Genomic DNA, 16,945 nt, shown 5'->3' with positions numbered 1-16,945 from the left:
ACCATTTTAATGTCTGTGTGGAGCAGTCATTAATGCCAGCATGACTAGTTAGCGTACTATTACATTCACAATCAGTCGTAAATCCTCAACCGACCAATCAGCATACGTTAGCAGGATGCTTGTGTTTCATGGGCAAAATCGCCTTCCCTGTAAGATTTTTTTTTCATTTCAATTCTGATATATGATCCATACTATATTTGCAAAAACTAAAATAAAAATATGTCTAGACGCAGTTGTGGATCATTATTTAGCCGTTTAGCTCCATTCACTCCCATTCATTCAGGTCTCTCTCGCGAGTGACTTCTAGGTGAATTTGCAGCCAATTCAGGTACAACGGCATTAATAGGGAGTGGACCGGCTCTGCTTTAACAAAATTAGACAACAGCAATTTTATTGTACAATCTTTACAGCAGTACGTATTTCATACCAACACCTCAGCAGCGCTTCCGTACCTGTTGTGAATGCTGCCGTGTAATTAAAGTCGCTGTGCCATCCGTAATGACGAACTTCACAGGGAAATTATTCTGACTCAGCTGAAACACAGATAATTGGCCTCCACTTCCTTTGAACACAAAATATCACTAATATAGACAGCTCTAATATAAATGCTCTCTCTTACACACGCACACACACACGCACAAAGCACTGACAATGCTTTTTACGTTTCAAAATGACATGCAACAACCGTTTCCAAAAGCAAAAAGCATTCTGTTGCCATGCCATTGGTTAATACAAACATACAAACAAATGTAAGTAAACCGTTAGTCTCTTGACAGGTTATGCATGATATCTAATGCTGATAGTTTACATGTGTTGTGAATATGCGTGTGATTTTAGCTAACTTTTCCATCTAAATACTTTTATTCACAGCTGTGAATCAAAGCTTATACCCCGTCATTTTTCTTAATTCAAACTTCAACCGGAAGGAAGACTTTCACAGAAATTAACAGAGCACGCGGGCTAAATTAACTTTGGGGGTGTTTTTTTCCCCACCTTTGCCAAGACAGGTATGACGCAATGCACTCCGAGGTCCGTTTACGAGCCCTCGCATTCAAACTGCACCTGTTCTCTGCGCTTCAGGTCTTTCTCTTAGAAATTAGACAACTCCCGTAACGGTTTGGAATGTGTTAATGAGTGCAGCGAGCCCTATTTAAGTAACAAACAGCGTTTGTGAAATTTGTGTGGAGCACTGACATAGTGCTGACGATTATCATTAAGAGTTTCTCTCATTTTATTTGATGTTATTTTATTTTTACAGTCCAGCAGTTTCTGTGCTCCTGTGAGTACAATGTTAACCCATGCTAACCCTATGCTGCTTTAGCCTAGCTGAGGAAACATAAAGGATGGTTATTACTTTATATAATTTTGAGGAAATTATCCTTTCTTCATCAGATTATTACCACCAGTCCTCTCTCGGAGAGTCTGACTAGCGTCTGAATGTGGCACGCCCGCCGCCGACGCTCTTCAGTTTGAATATAATTTAACCTTTAATTACTCACTCTCTCTCTCTCCCTTTCTCTCGCTCTGTGTGTGTGTGTGTGTGTGTGTGTGTCCGTTGTGATACGTCGCGTGGAAACACAAAAAACATGCAGGGGAATTAAATGACTGCCCTGGAGAATGCTACTGTGCTTGAAGTCTATAAGCGATACCTTCGCTGATCCAAAGCTCGCCCAGTATTTTTCAAAGAGAAAGGCTAGAACACCAAACGCTGGGAACAGCGAACAAAACACGAATTCTCGCAGACAACACTGATATTTACTTGACAGTCGTATAATTGCAAACAGGAGAAATGGTCCGTTTAAAATCATGCACTATTTTAATTAGAAAATGCTTGTGCCATCATTACCATTACCCTTTAAAAATTCAGACTCCAATCACGACCACTTGACTAGGTAGCCGCTCGCCCGTCACGTGGTGCGCTCTATGATATTCTGCCATGTAATAGCAACTAAAGAAAATGATCCCACATCCGCAGAGTGCAGTTCGCAGCCGGAGGTTCTTGCTGTTCAATTATGGGTTCTCCCTCGGTTTTATCAAGAGCTTTGGAATTTTCTTAACTTAAAACAGTCATCCCCTGGTGTGTTTTACTCCTGGCTTTTCCGGACACGATGCGTCTGCTCCTTTATGCAAGTTTGATTTGGATTTGTCTCAGAGCCGGTAAGTCCAGTTAGACGATAAGATAGGGTTTAGTGTGTGAAGTCTTGTTAAAATTGCAGTACCTGTTACAGTCTGTATACTCTCAATTTTTAACGATTACCCTTACCTCATATTTTATTCTAATGATTCATCACTCGTGGTGGTGTTAATACGGACGCAACACGTGTGCTTGGTGATTTTGAAAGAGTTGCTTATTTAATAAATTCATTAGATTAGCTCTTGTTGATCTGAAGGTGGTTAGGGTTCGTTTTGTTGCTGCGGATAGAACTCTACGGACGGCAGGAGAACACACAGCTCAAACACAGTTAAGCGTCTCTTGTCTCCAGCGGCACTCCGCTTTGATTCATGATATCGCGTCTCTAACCGTGCTGCTTCTCTTAATCACACATTCGCTCTCACAGCCCGGCGGCTGTGACCAGGAAGATAACTGAAACTATGTTGGATCCATCTTTCTGTATGCTTTTAGCCTAACAAAAATTTGCCATCCCTTGTAGGTTCTCTTCGTTGCTCTACTCAGAATTACTTGTCAAATCATATTCTATCTAAAGGCCTGTTTACATTACTGGTACTTTCATATATACACTGTGTGTGTGTGTGTGTGTGTGAGATGCAGATCGTAACTTCTTCGCGTTTTCGGTGCATTAACCGAACAAGGCTGCGAAGTGTCAGGCATAATATGAATGACTTCCACCGTTTTAATTAATTTAAAGTAAAAGTGTCAGCGCTGAGTAATGTCCAGCGAAATTCCGGTGAAAAGGGACCAGAAAATTATTTGAGTTTATGGTGTTCTCTTTCAGTATATATCACTGACAAAACTGACTGAATTACATCCAGAGACATCATTTTGACTCTGGTAAAACTTAGAAATAATTTGACATCTGTAAAGAAAAGTGTCTATCTTTTTTGGAGAAGAGTTGTGCAGAGAATGTCTGTAGAGTGTATGCTTACAGAAGGTAGGCTGTGTGAATTCTTGTGGTGTTTGAAAAGGATAATTGGTCATTTGTCATCTCCACAGAGAGAGAGAGAGAGAGAGACTGCAGTCTGTATAAATATGGGGAAACTTATCTTCAGACCAGACCCTTCTAATTAAGTCACTTAACATTTATGGTCAACTTTAGCACACATGCACACCCACATACAGGGATACGGACCCAGGCGCACACACACACACACACACACACAAACATAAGGGATATGGACCCAGACACACACACACCGACGCACACACACACACGCACAGAGATACACACACACATATAGGGATACGGACCCAGACACAAACACACACACACGGATGCAGACACACCCACGGACGGAGATACACACACACAACACACACATACAGGGATATGGACCCTGGCACAAAAACACACACACACACAGAGGTGGACAAAGTACACAACTCCATTACTGGTATCAAAGTCTGGTTAAATATTACTCCAGTACAAATAAAAGTTGTTCAGTTAAATGTTTACTTGAGTTAAAGTACTGGAGTACTTGCTTTTAAAAATACTTAAGTATTCAAAAGTACCTTTTCTTTTTAATGTCAATGCATTGTTATATTGTTGCCACGATGCATTTACAGAGCCTAATGACTCTGAAACAACCTACTGAATGCACTGACTTGCTTGTAGAACCTGTAGAATAAAAAGCTTGTGGAATATGCTACAAAGCCTTTAGAAACACAACTGAGTTGACAAAGGGACAGCCACTGTCTTTTCCATTTTTTTATTTAACACCCCCCCACACACACACACTCACAAAACAGCATGGCAGTTTTCTGACACAGCTCTGGCAGTGTGTGTGTGTGTGTGTGTGTGCTCTGTACATCAGAAACAATTGTAGTTTTTTATCATCTTCATCATCATCATCATCATCATGACTAAGCAAGTACGTAAGCACGTAAACAAGTTCAGTGTTTAAAACAGCAGAAGTGAGAAACTGACCATGGAACATTTAGTGATACATATATAGTTTTTACATATATTTCTGACCATGGAACATTTAGTGATACATATATAGTTTTTACATATATTTCTGACAATTGAACATTTAGTGATACATATATAGTTTTTACATATATTTCTGACCATGGAACATTTAGTGATACATATATAGTTTTTACATATATTCCTGAAAGGACTTTAGTCAGAAACGTTAACTACAAGCACAGACAACTTTGTTTAAAAATGTTTACTGGAATTAAACAAGTATTTACATACCTCGACATGCTTTCTAAGTTTGGACGGCGAATTTTTGAAGACATTGATTAAGTTTGTGCACAGTAAACAGAGCAAACATTTAAAATGATATGAATCTTTCTTCATTTCAAAAATCTAAAACATGGACTTCAGATGTGGCCATGGGTACTCTGGTGAGGAACCTTTATCTTTACCATCTCTGTCTGCTGGAGTAGTAGCCATCATTGCAACTGCCAAGTTCAACTGTTCAAAAAATGCAACATGCACTTTGAACTGCACTGACAGCGTAGGAGTAGTTTACTGTGATTGTTTTTTCTCCTGCGACGAACACAATATGGCCCATCACATTTTAGAAAAGAAAATTTATCCGCTGACTTCAAAGCTATGCCTGAGTAAGGAGAACCTTCATAGAAATGTAGTGGAGTGAAAAGTACAATATTTGTCTCTCAAACGTAGTGGAGTAAAAGTCATGAGTTTCCCAAAAAAAATAACACTCAAGCAAAGTACAGATACTCGAAAAATGTACTTAGGTACTCCAGTAAATGTACTTCATTACTGTCCACTCCTGCACACACACACACACACACGGGGACCCAGACAGAAACACACACACACACACACACACACACACGGGGACCCAGACAGAAACACACACACACACACATGCACGGGGACCCAGACAGAAACACACACACGCACACACGGGGACCCAGACAGAAACACACACACAAACACACACACACACACACACACAGTATATTAAGGGGGTGTTAGGCCCAGTTTCTCTTGTAGTCCATTCTCTCATATTCCTTCAACATTCTTGTGATTGTATCTGGTTGATAACGAATTCAGCAGCAGTGCTTACCGCAGTGCGTATTATGCCTGGTTTGGTTTTCTGCCCTTTCTGTCTTTTTAAGTCGTTCTGGATAGAAGCGCCTGGTAGATGAATGTAATGTAAATGTAATGTCAGTGTAATGTCAGTGTAAATGATAATTCACAATCATGAGAGTGCACTCTTCTGAAGACCAGTATAGTTTTCCAGTCTTTTCTTCACCTGCCCAACTCAAATTTACTTTAAGGGCAACCAGCCACACTCATCCAAATACATCCACATTCATACACACTCATCCAAATACATCCACATTCATCCACATTCATCCACATTCATCCAAATACATCCACATTCATCCAAATACATCCACATTCATCCACATGCATCCACATTCATCCAAATACATCCACATTCATCCAAATACATCCACATTCATACACATTCATCCACATTCATCCAAATACATCCACATTCATCCAAATACATCCACATTCATCCACATTCATCCAAATACATCCACATTCATCCAAATACATCCACATTCATCCAAATACATCCACATTCATACACATTCATCCACATTCATCCAAATACATTCACATTCATACACATTCCTCCAAATGCTCATAGGAAAAAGAGGGAAGTGGTAATAATAAGTGTAACATGCTTTTCTCATATTAAAAGCAGTGCAAAACAACATGAGGAAAAAACAAAAAGTTATGAAGAAGTTGAAAAATAAAGCAGATGACACATGTATGGGAGAATATGGCACAGAGAATCACACAATATATTCATACACACAATATACATACACACAATATACATACACACAATATTCATACACACAATATACATACACACAATATTCATACACACAATATATATACATACAATATACATACACACAATATACATACACACAATATACATAAATACCCACAAATACATAAAAAGCTCCAATCAGGCTGACAAGTCAAATTCTCTCAAGCATAATCCACATAATACAAAGAAGTTCATTTTAATTATATTTGTTTAATGTTCTAAGTCTGCGTGAGATCTGTATATTTATTTTACGTTCTAAGTGTAACGTGGGTGTGTCTCTATCTTTTATCTGCACCTCCGTTAACTTAGTTTATGTAATCTGCGTTGTGTTCGATGGTCTGCTTGACTTGACAGGGTAATGATCACACTGATGATTCCAGTTGTGGTTTTATTCAAGAAGAGATACCATCTACACAAATTAACACAGAACGAAAAAAAGCCCTCACATGCACACACACACAGGACATCAGCAACTTTAAATACACAAGTATGGCTTAGGTAACATTTGTCTATTTTTATTCACCAAAAATACACTTTTATAATTTAATTGGTATAACTTGCGTGCCTCTCCTCAGTTCAACCACCGCCGACTGAGAGCGACGCAGTGATGACGACTATGAACTGCAGTCTCTTAAAGAGGCAGTACAGTGTTGACCTTAAACACATTACATAAACACATTATGTACAAATATAAAACAGGACAATAGCAACCATGTCAGGATTTGGTGAAGTTTCATACAATAATAAAAAAAAATGTACATTTTTTAACCTGGTTCGTTTCATGTTCTAGATCTGTGTGGGATCTGATTGTAAGTCGCTTTGGCTAAAAGCGTCTGCCAAATGCTAAATTGTAAATTGTATATTTGTTTAATATTTTGAGTCTGTCTAAGATCTGTATATTTGTTTAATGTTTTAGGTCTGTGTGATATCTGTATATTTGTTTAATATTCTAGGTCTGTGTGAGATCTGTATATTTGTTTCATATTTTGTGTCTGTGTGAGATCTGTATATTTGTTTAATGTTTTAGGTCTGTGTGAGATCTGTATATTTGTTTAATATTTTGTGTGTGTCTGAGATCTGTATATTTGTTTAATATTCTAGGTCTGTGTGAGATCTGTATATTTGTTTCGTATTCTAGATCTTTGTGAGATCTGTATAATTGTTTAATATTTCAGATCTGTGTGAGATCTGTATATTTGTTTAATATTTCAGATCTGTGTGAGATCTGTATATTTGTTTAATATTTTGTGTCTGTGTGAGATCTGTATATTTGTTTAACGTTTTAGGTCTGTGTGAGATCTGTTTATTTGTTTAATATTCTAGGTCTGTGTGAGATCTGTATATTTGTTTCATATTTTGTGTCTGTGTGAGATCTGTATATTTGTTTCATATTTTGTGTCTGTGTGAGATCTGTATATTTGTTTCATATTCTAGATCTTTGTGAGATCTGTATAATTGTTTAATATTTCAGATCTGTGTGAGATCTCTATATTTGTTTAATATTTTGTGTCTGTGTGAGATCTGTATATTTGTTTCATATTCTAGATCTGTGTGAGATCTGTATATTTGTTTCATATTCTAGGTCTGTGTGAGATCTGTATATTTGTTTAATGTTTTGTGTCTGTGCGAGATCTGTATATTTGTTTAATATTTTGAGTCTGTCTAAGATCTGTATATTTGTTTAATGTTTTAGGTCTGTGTGAGATCTGTATATTTGTTTAATATTTTGTGTGTGTCTGAGATCTGTATATTTGTTTCGTATTCTAGATCTTTGTGAGATCTGTATAATTGTTTAATATTTCAGATCTGTGTGAGATCTCTATATTTGTTTAATATTTTGTGTCTGTGTGAGATCTGTATATTTGTTTCATATTCTAGATCTGTGTGAGATCTGTATATTTGTTTAATATTTTGTGTCTGTGTGAGATCTGTATATTTGTTTCATATTCTAGGTCTGTGTGAGATCTGTATATTTGTTTAATATTTTGTGTCTGTGTGAGATCTGTATATTTGTTTAATATTCTAGGTCTGTGTGAGATCTGTATATTTGTTTAATATTCTAGGTCTGTGTGAGATCTGTATATTTGTTTAATATTTCAGATCTGTGTGAGATCTGTATATTTGTTTAATATTTTGTGTCTGTGTGAGATCTGTATATTTGTTTAACGTTTTAGGTCTGTGTGAGATCTGTTTATTTGTTTAATATTCTAGGTCTGTGTGAGATCTGTATATTTGTTTCATATTTTGTGTCTGTGTGAGATCTGTATATTTGTTTAATATTCTAGGTCTGTGTGAGATCTGTATATTTGTTTAATATTCTAGGTCTGTGTGAGATCTGTATATTTGTTTAATGTTTTAGGTCTGTGTGAGATCTGTACATTTGTTTAATGTTTTAGGTCTGTGTGAGATCTGTATATTTGTTTAATATTTCAGATCTGTGTGAGATCTGTATATTTGTTTAATATTTTGTGTCTGTGTGAGATCTGTATATTTGTTTAACGTTTTAGGTCTGTGTGAGATCTGTTTATTTGTTTAATATTCTAGGTCTGTGTGAGATCTGTATATTTGTTTAATATTTTGTGTCTGTGTGAGATCTGTATATTTGTTTAATATTCTAGGTCTGTGTGAGATCTGTATATTTGTTTAATATTTTGTGTGTGTGAGAGATCTGTATATTTGTTTAATATTTTATGTCTGCATTAGATCTGTATATTTGTTTCATGTTTTAGGTCTATGTGAAATCATTATATTTGTTTATTATTCTAGGTCTGTGTGAGATCTGTATATTTGTTTAATATTTTGTGTCTGTGTGAGATCTGCATATTTGTTTAATGTTTTAGGTCTGTGCGAGATCTGTATATTTGTTTAATATTTTGTGTCTGTGTGAGATCTGCATATTTGTTTAATATTCTAGGTCTGTGTGAGATCTGTATATTTGTTTAATATTTTGTGTGTGAGAGAGATCTGTATATTTGTTTAATATTCTAGATCTGTTTGAGATCTGTATATTTGTTTAATGTTTTAGGTCTGTGTGAGATCTGTATATTTGTTTAATATTTTAGGTCTGTGTGAGATCTGTATATTTGTTTAATATTTTAGGTCTGTGTGAGATCTGTATATTTGTTTAATATTTTGTGTCTGTGTGAGATCTGTATATTTGTTTAATATTTTGTGTCTGTGTGAGATCTGTATATTTGTTTAATATTCTAGATCTGTGTGACATCTGTTTGTCTGTTTTCTGTCTGCTCTAGGCCTGGCTCTGCAGATTCAGTGTTATCAGTGTGAAGAGATGAAACATGATGATTGCTCGTCCCCAGAATTCATCGTGAACTGCACGGTCAATGTCCAGGACATGTGTCAGAAAGAGGTCTTAGTTATGGAGGACGGTAAAAGCACTCTGCTCACTTCCTGTGAATAATTGTTTCCCATGGGAACGTGAATGCGTGTCTGTCATTGGTCACTTGCATGACAGGTTAAAACCACAAAATCTGTCCATGTCCTCTTCTCATGTTCTCTCACTGCTTCTTCCTATATTGCATTTAACTGTTTGTATGTGGACATTAGGGGTGTACTGGTACACGTATTGGTACCGCAACCTTCGGTACAGGACGTTCGGTTTGGTGCGTGTTGTAATGCGAGTGAATATAGTCAAGCCTTAACCACATAGATTACATGCGTAACTTTTTTATGCTCTGATGGATCAGTCGACCGAAACGTTAGCGAACATAGTGATACTCGACAAGATACAGTGTGCCTTCTCTTCCATATTTGTGTGCGGAACTAAAATTAAAAACTCAGTTTCCTCTCCGATTCCATAACAGATTCCATCTCCACCCCTAACACCATCCACACCAATCCCCACATCCCAAAGCACCATCCACACGATCCCCGCATCACAAAGCACCATCCACACCGATCCCTGCATCACAAAGCACTATCCACGCCCTGTCTCAGCGTCCCAAAACACCATCCCCACTCTGTCCCCACTCTGTCCCCACCCCGTCCCCACTCTGTCCCTACCGTGTCCCCACTCCGCCCCCCCCCCATGTCCCCACTCTGTCCCCACTCTGTCCCCCTTTGTTTTTTTGTCTTCACTTTCTACAAAACACTCTTAGAATAATACCAGTGTACACTAATATGTTTTACAGTACTGCCCAAAAGGAAGATACTTGTCCATTCCATCTTGTAATTCACTCAGGCATTTTTCATGTGGGACAGCATATTTATCTCTCTGGTAGTTCTCTCTGGTATGGTTCAACTAAAACTCTAGATGACTGCTTATCTGTTGAATGAGTTACTGGATGCTAGCCTTAAGCATATTAATTGTTCACTGGACGTTAACCTTAAGTATAGTAATGGGTCACTGGATGTTAGCCTTAAGTATAGTAATGGGTCACTGAATGTTAGCCTTAAGTATAGTAATGGGTCACTGGACGTTATCCTTAAGTACATTAATAGGTCACTGGACGTTATCCTTAAGTATATTAATGGGTCACTGGAAACTAGCTCTCAGTGTCTATATGATTGTTCGAAGAGAGTGGCCACCCAGTGTTGCATAGGATGGTATTGCTTTGCATGCCACACCAGCAGGGGGTTGTCATCAGAGTGCAAATATAGCTTTCATTAACGCAGCTACAGTGTTAATATAGATTCCATTACTGGCATCACAGTGTTAATATAGATTCTGTTATCGTTACCACAGTTTTAATATAGATTCCATTAGCACAACCAGAGTGTTAATATAGATTTCATCAACACAACCAGTGTTAATATAGATTTCATTACTTTTATAACAGGGTTAATATAGATTTCATTACTTCTATCATGGTGTTAATATAGATTTCATTATTGTTACAACCATGTTAATATAGATTTCATTACTTCTATATTGGTGTTAATATAGATTTCATTATTGTTACGACTGTCTTAATATAGATTTCATTACTTTTATAACAGTGTTAATATAGATTTCATTACTTCTATATTGGTGTTAATATAGATTTCATTATTGTTACGACTGTCTTAATATAGATTTCATTACTTTTATAACAGTGTTAATATAGATTTCATTACTTCTATATTGGTGTTAATATAGATTTCATTATTGTTACGACCGTGTTAATATAGATTTCATTACTTTTATAACAGTGTTAATATAGATTTCATTACTTCTATATTGGTGTTAATATAGATTTCATTATTGTTATGACTGTGTTAATATAGATTTCATTATTGTTATGACCGTGTTAATATAGATTTCGTTATTGTTACGACTGTGTTAATATAGATTTCATTATTGTTATGACCGTGTTAATATAGATTTCGTTATTGTTACGACTGTGTTAATATAGATTTCATCGTCACTCCCATTACTGTAAAGCTCACCTCTGTGACTGCAGGAATATATTAATTTGGTTCCCATAAAAGTAGTTTAGTGTAGGACAACACTTTCCTGTCTGTAGTGAGAGAAACACATGATATCAGTATCATCTTTAGAGGTGATACAGTATAAAAACTCAGTGGGACAATTCATAGTAATGACAACCTCTATAAAACAAAACAACTTAACATATTTGTGCTTACTTTAGATTTTAGGCATAGTTTGACATAGCATTTATGGAGTTGCATATTATTGCTATCACAAAACAGAACGCATGTTCTCATTTGGCCTCTCAGTTAAATCTAAAAAAAAAAAAAAAAAGTATTTCGGAGGGGCAGTCAAAACCTTTATTTGATTTTATTACTATTATGCCCACTCAGAACACTCATATTCAGTGTTCTATTGGAAAAGCTCTTATTGTGATGAAAAGTATCAACAACGTATTATATTATTATACATTATACATAATGTGTTTTAATATTCAGATCTAATTTTAAGAAAGGTGAAATATAATCTGTCCATTTAACCGTATTGTTCTTTAATGTTTAATGTGACTATGTGTGTTACAGTCCAAAGGCGACAGTGATAGAACGTAAATGTGTATTTCCTGTGTACCAGGATTTGTTAAAGTCAGCTCATTAGCCAGTGAACTGTTTTGGACACCTGTTAAGTGCTCCAGTCTCCTCCATGTTGATGTAAACAATTTTTTTGGCGTCTGGCTTCTACTCAGGAGGATTTACTAAAATACAAATAAATTATCTGACATGTCATTGACATGTGATGTGTAATACCAACATCAGCATGTTTTCTGAAACGCCATTCTCAAATTTCAGTTAATGATGTGATTGAGTCAGTTGCCTCCATTCACATCATGTAGCAGAACTATTTTATAAACAATGCAAATGGACGGCACAAAGACACTAGATGACGATAAGCCTAATAGAGCAGATCACAGCCATGCACACACACACACATACATACGTACATGCACACACAGACGCACACACACACACACACACACACACACATACACAAACATGTATACGTACAAACACACAAACACATACATACATACGCATATATACATATGTATATATATATGAGTCATTCTGTGTCAAATCAAACAAAACACAGGAAAGTGGTTGCAGCTCCATCTCAGGGATGCAGCTCCATATCTAGGAAGCCATGTTTGGGTATAAATATCTTGAAGATACCTTTAATAACTTGTATCCTTAATAACCTTACGTCAAACAACTTTCCATGTACATTTTTATGTTCCTACTAGCTACCATACGTGCCATTGTGGTCCTATGAACATGACCAAAATATGTTACCACATTTTGTTTTATTCATAATATCTGTCATGTCCATTGGTGGTACTCACACCTGTATCCACTTGGTTTTCCTTGATTCCCTCCTCTTTATTAACTTCACTGTTTCTCTCCATCGTCGCGAAGTCTACACTTACCCTACATGTATTCTGAGCGCTCTGAAACCTACTTTGGATACTTTCAGTATTATTCTGTGTTGCTTCCAGTTTGTTTACCGTCCTGTGTTGGAATTTGTGTTTATTTGTACTCGCCTGGTTTTCATTAAATTACAACCATCTCTGCACTTGCGTCTGGCTTCCTGGTGATTTCATGACAGAAGACTTCGCCTCCTCATGGGCGCAGCAGATATCCCGCTACCCATGGACAAGAATCCAGACCCCCCTGGTGCGTCCCGCCGAGTCCAGCCCTGGCCCAGATGGTGGCAGATCAGCAGCGTGAGTTGTTCCATCTTCACTCTGCCTTGGGTGATCTTATCCGTCATGTTGAACGACTCACCGTGTCGCTGCCTCAACCTTCCCCAGCTCCTAATCTTCCTCCTGCACCGCCAGCCGAGCCTCACCGCTTACAAGATTCACCAGTTAAACTCCCCCAGCATTACGATGGCACACCCTCCGAATGCCATGGTTTCCTTACACAGTGCCAGCTGTACTTTGATCAGCATCCCTCTTTTACAGACTCCACTAAAATTGCCACCCTAATTAATCTCCTCACTGGAAGAGCTCGGCAGTGGGCGACGGCTGTATACGACCAGAGAGGAGCGGAAGTTTCCACCTATGCCCGCTTTGTAGACCTCTTCCGAGCTGTTTTCGACCATCCTGAGGAGGGGAGGGAGGTCAGTGAACGTCTGCTCCGTCTCACCCAGGGCACTCGCTCTGCTGCTGATTACTCCTTGTCATTTCGCATCGCTGCAGTAGCCAGTGGCTGGAGTGGCTGGCCGGGACTGAGAGACGATCTTCAGATGGAACTGGCCTGTCGGGGGCAAAATCTTAGCCTGGATTCCCTCATCGCCCTCTCCATTCGCCTCGATCGTCAGCTGCAAGAACGTCGTCGATCTCTGTGCATTCCCTGGATGGCTGTCTTCTGGGCAGCGGGATGGTTACCCACGCCACCGACCCGATCACACTCACCGTGGGGGCTCTCCACCAAGAGGACGTCACTCTCTTGGTCCTCCAGTCATCTACCCATCCACTCATCCTCGGACTCCCCTGGTTGCAAAGACACGATCCCCACATCTCCTGGTCGGAAAGGGAAATCCTCGCCTGGTCTTCTTCATGCCGACATCGGTGTATGCCTCTCATCTGTGCTGCCACCTCCGTGGAGAGCCCCCCAGTAACCACGCTTCCTGAGATCCCTCATCAATACCATGACCTGAGAGAAGTCTTCAGTAAGACCAAAGCCACCTGTCTCCCTCCTCATCGCCCATGGAATTGTGCCGTCGACCTCCTAGCCGGTACTTCACCGCCTGGTGGACGTGTTTACCCTCTCTCCGTTACTGAAACCCAAGCTATGGAAGAATACATTGGTGAAGCCTTGCAGCAGGGGTTCATCCGTCCTTCGACCTCCCCAGCCTCTGCAGGTTTCTTTTTTGTGGAGAAGGAAGATGGAGGTCTCCGTCCCTGCATCGATTACAGAGGTATAAATTCCGTCACGGTGAAGTACCGGTATCCGCTCCCTTTGGTTCCGTCCGCCATCGAACAACTTCGGGGGTCCCGGTTTTTCACTAAATTGGACCTCCGAAGCGCATACAACCTCATCCGCATTCGGGAAGGAGATGAGTGGAAAACGGCCTTTAGTACTACTTCTGGCCATTATGAATACTTGGTTATGCCATTTGGTTTGGTTAATGCACCTTCTGTCTTTCAGGCAATGGTCAACGACGTGTTGCGAGATATGCTGGGGAGATTTGTAATCGCCTACATCGATGACATCTTGATCCATTCCGCCACACTCCCCAAACACATCTCGCACGTCTGTCGAGTGCTGTCATGCCTACTTCAACATCACCTCTTTGTTAAGCCAGAGAAGTGCATGTTCCACCAAACCACCGTCTCCTTCCTGGGATACGTGATCGGTCCAGAGGGGGTGAGAATGGAGGAGAAAAAGATCAACGCCGTAACATCCTGGCCAGAACCCACTTCGGTGAAGGAGCTCCAGAGTTTCCTGGGCTTTGCCAACTTTTATCGTCACTTCATACGAAACTTCAGCTCAGTGGCTGCCCCCCTCTCGGCGCTTCTGAAGGGTCAACCCAATCGACTCCGCTGGACGGATTCCGCCAGATCAGCTTTCTGTCAGTTAAAGGAACGGTTCACCTCGGCGCCCATCCTGAAAATGCCTGACCCACAGAGACAGTTTGTTGTGGTAGTGGACGCGTCTGACACCGGTGTGGGGGCGCCATGGTGAGCCCCCTAAAATGTATCTGTGTGCCTTCTTTTCCAGGAAATTATCTCCAGCCGAGAGGAATTATGACATGGGAAACCGTGAGCTGTTGGCGGTGAAGTTGGTGCTTGAGGAGTGGAGACATTGGCTAGAGGGGTCTCAGGAACCATTCCTTGTGCTAACCGATCACCGCAACCTGGAGTACATTAGAGGAGCAAAGCGGCTCAATCCACGTCAAGCCAGGTGGGCCCTCTTTTTCTCTCGGTTCAATTTTACTATCACCTTTCGTCCAGGGACAAAGAATGGCGAGGCAGATGCCCTCTCGCATATCCACGGGTCGAGCGAAGTCTCCTCAGAGGACAAAACCATCCTGGCCCCCTCGTTGATTGTCGCACCCATTCATTGGAACATAGAAGAAGACATCCGAAGGGGTCTTGAGAGAGAACCCGTGCCTCCAAACCGACCCGTGGATAAAACCTATGTCCCCACTACGCTCCGCGAGAGAATTATCATCTGGGCTCATACCTCTCTGTCCTCCGGACATCCTGGGATAACCCCAACCATCCAACTCATCGCTGACAAATATTGGTGGTCCACCTTGGCCTCTGACGTGAGGTGGTATGTAAGATCTTGTTCTGTTTGTGCCATTACCAAGACCCCACGAGAAATCCCAGCTGGAAAACTCCTCCCATTGCCAATTCCACAGAGACCATGGTCCCACATTGCAATAGACTTTATCACTGATCTACCTCAATCCAACGGAAACACCACGGTCTTGGTAGTGGTAGATCGATTTTCTAAAGCCTGCCGCCTAATTCCCTTTGCTTCTCTTCTCTCTGCTCTCCAGGTTGCGGATGCCATGTTTCACCATATCTTCCGTTGCTTTGGCCTTCCGGAGGAAATTCTCTCCGATCGTGGCTCCCAGTTTACCTCTCGGGTGTGGAAGGCTTTCATGGAGAGACTGGGAGTCACGGTTAGCCTCGCATCTGGCTACCGTCCGGAATCTGACGGCCAGGCGGAGCGGACCATCCAGGACCTGGGAGATTCCTCCGTAGCTACTGCTACAGCCGTCAGCACGACTGGTCTAAGTTTCTGCCCTGGGCGGAATACGCTCAGAATTCACTGCGTCATTCTTCTACTGGTTTAACTCCCTTTCAGTGCGTGCTAGGATATCAACCTCCCTTGTGTCCCTGGAATCAGAGCCAGACTGAGGCTCCTGCGGTGGATGACTGGTTTCGGCGGGCAGAAAGCGTTTGGCAAATGGCCCATGTACATCTCCAAAAAGCCGTCCGCCGACAGAAGTTGCAAGCAGATCGCCACCGCAGGGACCCCCCAGTTTTCCATCCTGGCAACAGAGTCTGGCTCTCTACCCGAGACATCAAGCCTTGCTGTAAACTCAGTCCGCGGTTTGTGGGGCCGTTTAAAGTCCTCCGGAGGGTCAACCCGGTTAGCTACACATTACAGTTACCATCTAATTATAAAATCTCGCCTACCTTCCATGTTTCTCTCCTCAGGCCGATGATTCCCGATCCACTGACTGATGCGGCCCCGCGGGATGCTCCACTCCCACATTAGAGATTGACGGCGCACCAGCCTACTCAGCGCGCTCTCCTGGACTCCAGACGTCGTCTGGAGGGCCGCATTCAGTATTTAGTGGACTGGGAGGGGTACGGTCCCGAGGAGCGACGCTGGGTCCCCATCTCCGACATCCTGGATCCTAACCTCATCTCTGAATTTCATCGCAATCACCCAGATCGCCCAGCTCCTCGCCCTCGGGGACGTCCCCCTGGCCGGCGACGTTACACGGCTGGAGCCGTGCCTCAAGGGGGGGGGGCGGGTACTGTAA

The 16,945-nt window shown here is 40.7% G+C and overlaps 1 protein-coding gene across 1 annotated transcript in view; it reads left to right on the top strand.

Moving 5' to 3' along the window:
- The first annotated feature begins 2,006 nt into the window (after positions 1 to 2,006).
- The window catches only part of LOC115817009 (ly6/PLAUR domain-containing protein 1), a 30,988-nt gene continuing 16,049 nt past the window's right edge, over positions 2,007 to 16,945 (top strand). Inside the window, exons 1-2 of the mRNA XM_030780241.1 lie at positions 2,007 to 2,157; positions 9,264 to 9,398. Coding sequence (XP_030636101.1) covers positions 2,109 to 2,157; positions 9,264 to 9,398 — 184 coding nt within the window. The 5' untranslated portion in view covers positions 2,007 to 2,108. The remainder of the gene's footprint in view (positions 2,158 to 9,263; positions 9,399 to 16,945) is intronic.

This window comes from Chanos chanos, chromosome 7 (genome assembly GCF_902362185.1).
Source record: "Chanos chanos chromosome 7, fChaCha1.1, whole genome shotgun sequence".
NCBI lineage: Eukaryota > Metazoa > Chordata > Actinopteri > Gonorynchiformes > Chanidae > Chanos > Chanos chanos.
This window is presented reverse-complemented; position numbering and strand designations above follow the sequence as displayed.